At 39.7% G+C, this 4,677-nt stretch overlaps 1 protein-coding gene across 1 annotated transcript in view; it reads left to right on the top strand.

Annotated features, from left to right (window-relative positions):
• The window catches only part of LOC106869095 (chitotriosidase-1), a 64,482-nt gene that overhangs the window by 27,855 nt on the left and 31,950 nt on the right, over positions 1 to 4,677 (top strand). Inside the window, exon 3 of the mRNA XM_014914628.2 lies at positions 3,946 to 4,108. Within this exon, the coding sequence (XP_014770114.1) occupies positions 3,946 to 4,108 (163 nt within the window). The remainder of the gene's footprint in view (positions 1 to 3,945; positions 4,109 to 4,677) is intronic.

Below are 4,677 nucleotides of genomic sequence, written 5' to 3'. Positions count from 1 at the left end.
ATATATGTATGTGTGTGTATATGTTTGTGTGTCTGTGTTTGTCCCCCCCCCCCAACATCGCTTGACAACCGATGCTGGTATGTTTACGTCCCCGTAACGTAGCGGCTCGGCAAAAGAGACCGACAGAATAAGTACTAGGCTTACAAAGAAGCCCTGGGGTCGATTTGCTCGACTAAAGGCGGTGCTCCAGCATGGCCGCAGTCAAATGACTGAAACAAGTAAAGGAGTAAAAGAGTATATGTGACGGGTTTCCACACACTTTCCGTCCACCAAAATCACTCATTGATTGGCTTAGGGCTATAGTAGAAGACACTTCCCAAAAGTGCCGCGCAGTGGAACTAAACCCGAAACAACGTTGTTGCAAGACCAGCTTCTTAACCACACAGCCACGACTGTCGATATTTTTCCTCATTCTATTTTTCTTGTCTCTTTTTTCGGAGAAAAAAAACACAAAAAGAACAACTACATTTGAAGCTGTTCCTATCATACTTTTAAAATGACAATTGGCTATAAGCACATAATTCATAAATTAACTGTAGTGTATCTGTATCAAGTTGACCAGTGAATGACAAATACATGGTTTATAATTACCATATAGGCGGCGGGGTGGGGGAGATCGAATAAATAAAGATGAAGAAAGATAATTTTGGAACATCACTGAATAAAGACAGTGCCTTCTCCTCCTCCTCCGCCTCCTCCTCACCATCATCATCATTCTAACAGTTACAAGCATCTACTGCTACCACCTCTTTCATACAATATATGTGTGTATGCATAATATATATATATATATATTGTATTCCAATACGCCCACACTTCTTCGATAACCTGCGACGAATTCCTGAACCTTCCTTCCTTTAGTCATGTCTAGTCCCTTGCTTCTTTTCTACTTCTCATACCTTTACTCCCTTAGACACATTATATCTTGCTCGCTCTCTCCCTCTGTTTATCTATCCATATATCTATCTATCTATCTATCTATCTATCTATCTATCTATCTATCTATCTATCTATCTATCTATCTATCTATCTATCTATCTTTCTGTATGTCTATCTACCTATCCGTCTGCATCTCTAACCAAGCGTGATGTTTGAGAAACTCGTTCTGTTTTATATCTTTTATGTAATTTACAGCTTCGACAACAATTGTGGCTGCTGTTGATGTTGATGATTATAATGATGACGATCAGGATCATCATGGTGATGAAGATGATAGTGATGATGACGACGACGGTGGTGGCGGGTGGTAAAGACAGTCCAGAAACTTGATTCTCTCCGCTGGTCTCAGCATCAACGGTAACTTCAGTAGAACAACTCTCACCACCAACACTGCTCCGGACAACATGTTACTACTACTACTACTACTACTACTACTACTACTACTACTACCCATACTATCCATACTACTAGCGCAATCAGCATCGCCGCCACTTGCAGCCGGCAGCCATTGCAACAAGCACATCGCCAACATTAGCACAGTCATAACAGCATCCCCACCATCACTACCACCTCTTTCACTACTACTATTACTTTCACTCTTACTTTCATTATCATTGCCGCCTCTTATTTTAATGAATGGCATGACTCAAAACCGTAAATTTCGTCGGCGAATGATGAAAATCCGGCCGACGCAAGGAATCTCACAGGAAGTAATAAGAAATGTAATAAAGTTTGGTAAAGCAGACTACAATGAAAGAGAGAAAAAAAAATAATCCTTTCTATTAAAAGCGCATAGCCTGAAATTGCTGGAGAGGGAGTAGTCTATTGCATCAATCCCAGTGGTCAATTGATACTTATCTTATCGACCCTGAAGGGATGAAAAGCAAGGTCGACCTTAGCAGAATTTGAATTCAGAACATAAAGTTGAAACAAATGCCGCTAAGGAAGAGAGAGAAATAATCCTTCCTACTGTAGACTCAATGCCTCGAATTATGGAGAAGGGACAAGTCTATTACATCGATCCCAGTACTCAACTGATACTTATTTAATAGACCCTGAAAGGATGAAAGGCAAAGTCTTCCTTGGTGGGATTTGAACTCGAGAGAGAGAGAGAGAGATATGATAAGATAGAAATGTAGATTAGAGAGTGTGGTGGGGAAAAGAATCGAAGAATCGAAGTTGAAAGACTAAATCTGACTTCAAAAAAAGATATTCATTCTTTGAGTTCAAGAGGATTCGAGCTCAGTATTATAAATGGTTTTCTACTACCTCCAAGTTGGTGCTGGGTTTGGTCAATACGTCCTTGAGATATTCGGATTTCTCAGTCCTTTAGAAATTCCTTTTATTCTTGTGTGACTTCATTTGGGTGAACAATGCCAACTAGCAGAGTACATGACCAAATATTGGCACTTTGTCAGTTGCAAAGACGCGGCTTCTAGTTGGTCCGATCGACGGAACAGCCTGCTCATGAAATTAACATGCAAGTGGCTGAGCACTCCATAGACACACGTACCTTTAACGTAGTTCTCTGGAAGATTCAGCGTGACACATAGCGTGACAAGACCGGTCCATTGAAAAACAGGTACTACTCATTTTTGCCAGCTGAGTGGACTGGAGCAACGTGAAATAAATGCTCAAGGACATAACGCGCCGCCGGGAATCGGACTCACGACCTTACGATAGTAAGCCGAATGCCACTAAGCCACGCGCCTTCACACATGACCAAATAAGTCTACACACGGATAAGAAAGGAATGTCGAAACTCAGTGGTCAGTTAGTTTGACTAAAAATAGGAATCTGTAATGAAAAATTAAGTTGGTATTTTGACTGTGACCAGTTCGCCCACCTCCTCTGCAATTACCATCAGTACTTATCCATGCCTTAAAAAAATGGATAACAACTAGAAAGTCATATTGCTTATTGACTCACCTACCCACCTATTGCATGTTCAACAATAACTTGTTTTCGGGTGTTTATAATTCAAAATTTTGTTTGAGTATATTTTAAGAATTGTATGCATCATGAACCACTTTGTACATACATCGTTATTTTTAAAAAATCGAACAATGTGATCATAGCAGGAACTGAAGTCAGACTTTGGCAGGATTTGAATTCAGAAAATAAAGAGCTGCAAGGTATTTTGTCCATCACACTAATGATTCATCTAGTCCACCGCCCTGAATAATTTCTTCTAATTCTGGCACAAGGCCCGTGATTTTTAAGAGGAGGGGTTAGCAGATTACATTTATCCGACCTCTCATTGGTACTTATTTTATCGACCCTGAAAGAGTGAAGGGCAAGTCCACCTCGACAGAATTAGGACTCAGAACAAGAAGACAGATGAAATGCCGGTTAGTATTTTGTCCGACGTACTAACGATTCTGTCAGCTCGCCAAGTCAAGTAATAAATATAAATATAACAAAAATTTAATATCATACCGAAGACTTGGGGGTTTACTGAATACTTTTTAATAAAATGCATATTAACTTTTACAAGGAAAAGGTTCACGGTGCTTCGAAGTTAATGTATAATTCTTTTTAGAAACGGTGATGTCAGCATATGTATCTGAAAAGCTGGAGTTTCTTGAATCGCAACTCCGAGTTTCATGTTACCGATTGTCCAAACACTTCTTAGAAATGGCAATGAATCATTTCAACAATTGGAAACAGAAAATCCAAAGTTATGACTCAAGAAAACTTCCGATTTTAATAAAATATACGCACTCAACCTTGTGCATTGAGTGCTTTTTCCTCATTCGTATACACAAACATTAATGTGTGTGTGTGTGTGTGTGTGTGTGTGTGAAAACGTGAAATAATTCTATGAGATCTCGGATCTCGGAGCACATCATATAAAGCTACAAATATTAGCATATCCGAAAGGCTTTTTCAACCCAATATTTACATTCTATTGTTTATAGCATTATTTGACGTGCCTCGAGATCCAATGTTCCAAAAAAGAGAATATATATAATTATTATATAATGCGTATTTGTCTCTACACAGAATATTACCAGAGAACTCTTGCCTTGAAGAAGCAGAACCCTCAACTGCGAGTGCTGTTAGCGGTTGGTGGATGGAAGATTGGTTCAAAACCTTTTCTGGAAATGATTCAATCCCAATATACTATGGCGCAATGGAGCCAAAATGTAATCAACTATCTCCGTCGGTAAGATATATCTGTTATTGTTTCTCCTCAAACTTGTCCTCTAATCACTTATCCTAGTTGTCACCTCGGAAATTAAAGTTTTTTATAAGTTATCTGCGAGGTGATGTGTCTGCGTATCTCGTTTCGATTTCATTTAGTAGCTATGTAATTTGATTTCCTCTCCCGTTCACGTTATCCTTGACATGCTTCTTTGCTTAGGTTGTGCATTAACCATTCCGGCCAGTACCAAATTCCTTCCTCGCCTTTGCTTTTACCTGCAAACATTGTCCTTCACAAGCTCAAGTTGAGTATCAACTACATTGGCGTAAACAAACCAATATCTGTTGTCAGGCAATGGGGAGACAAAAAAGACACTCACACACATACATGCACACGCGCGCACGCACAAACACACATCACACATACAAAATGCGCAAGCGAGACTGTGTGTGGTGGTAAGAAGCTTGCTTCCCAACCACATGGTTCCTGGCTCTGTCCCGCCGCGTGACATCTTGGGCAAGTATCTTCTACTATAGCCCCTGAACACATAATACATGCTATATATATATGTGTGTGTGAGAGAGAGTAGA

The sequence above is a fragment of the Octopus bimaculoides genome, chromosome 3, assembly GCF_001194135.2.
Source record: "Octopus bimaculoides isolate UCB-OBI-ISO-001 chromosome 3, ASM119413v2, whole genome shotgun sequence".
Classification (NCBI taxonomy): domain Eukaryota; kingdom Metazoa; phylum Mollusca; class Cephalopoda; order Octopoda; family Octopodidae; genus Octopus; species Octopus bimaculoides.
This window is presented reverse-complemented; position numbering and strand designations above follow the sequence as displayed.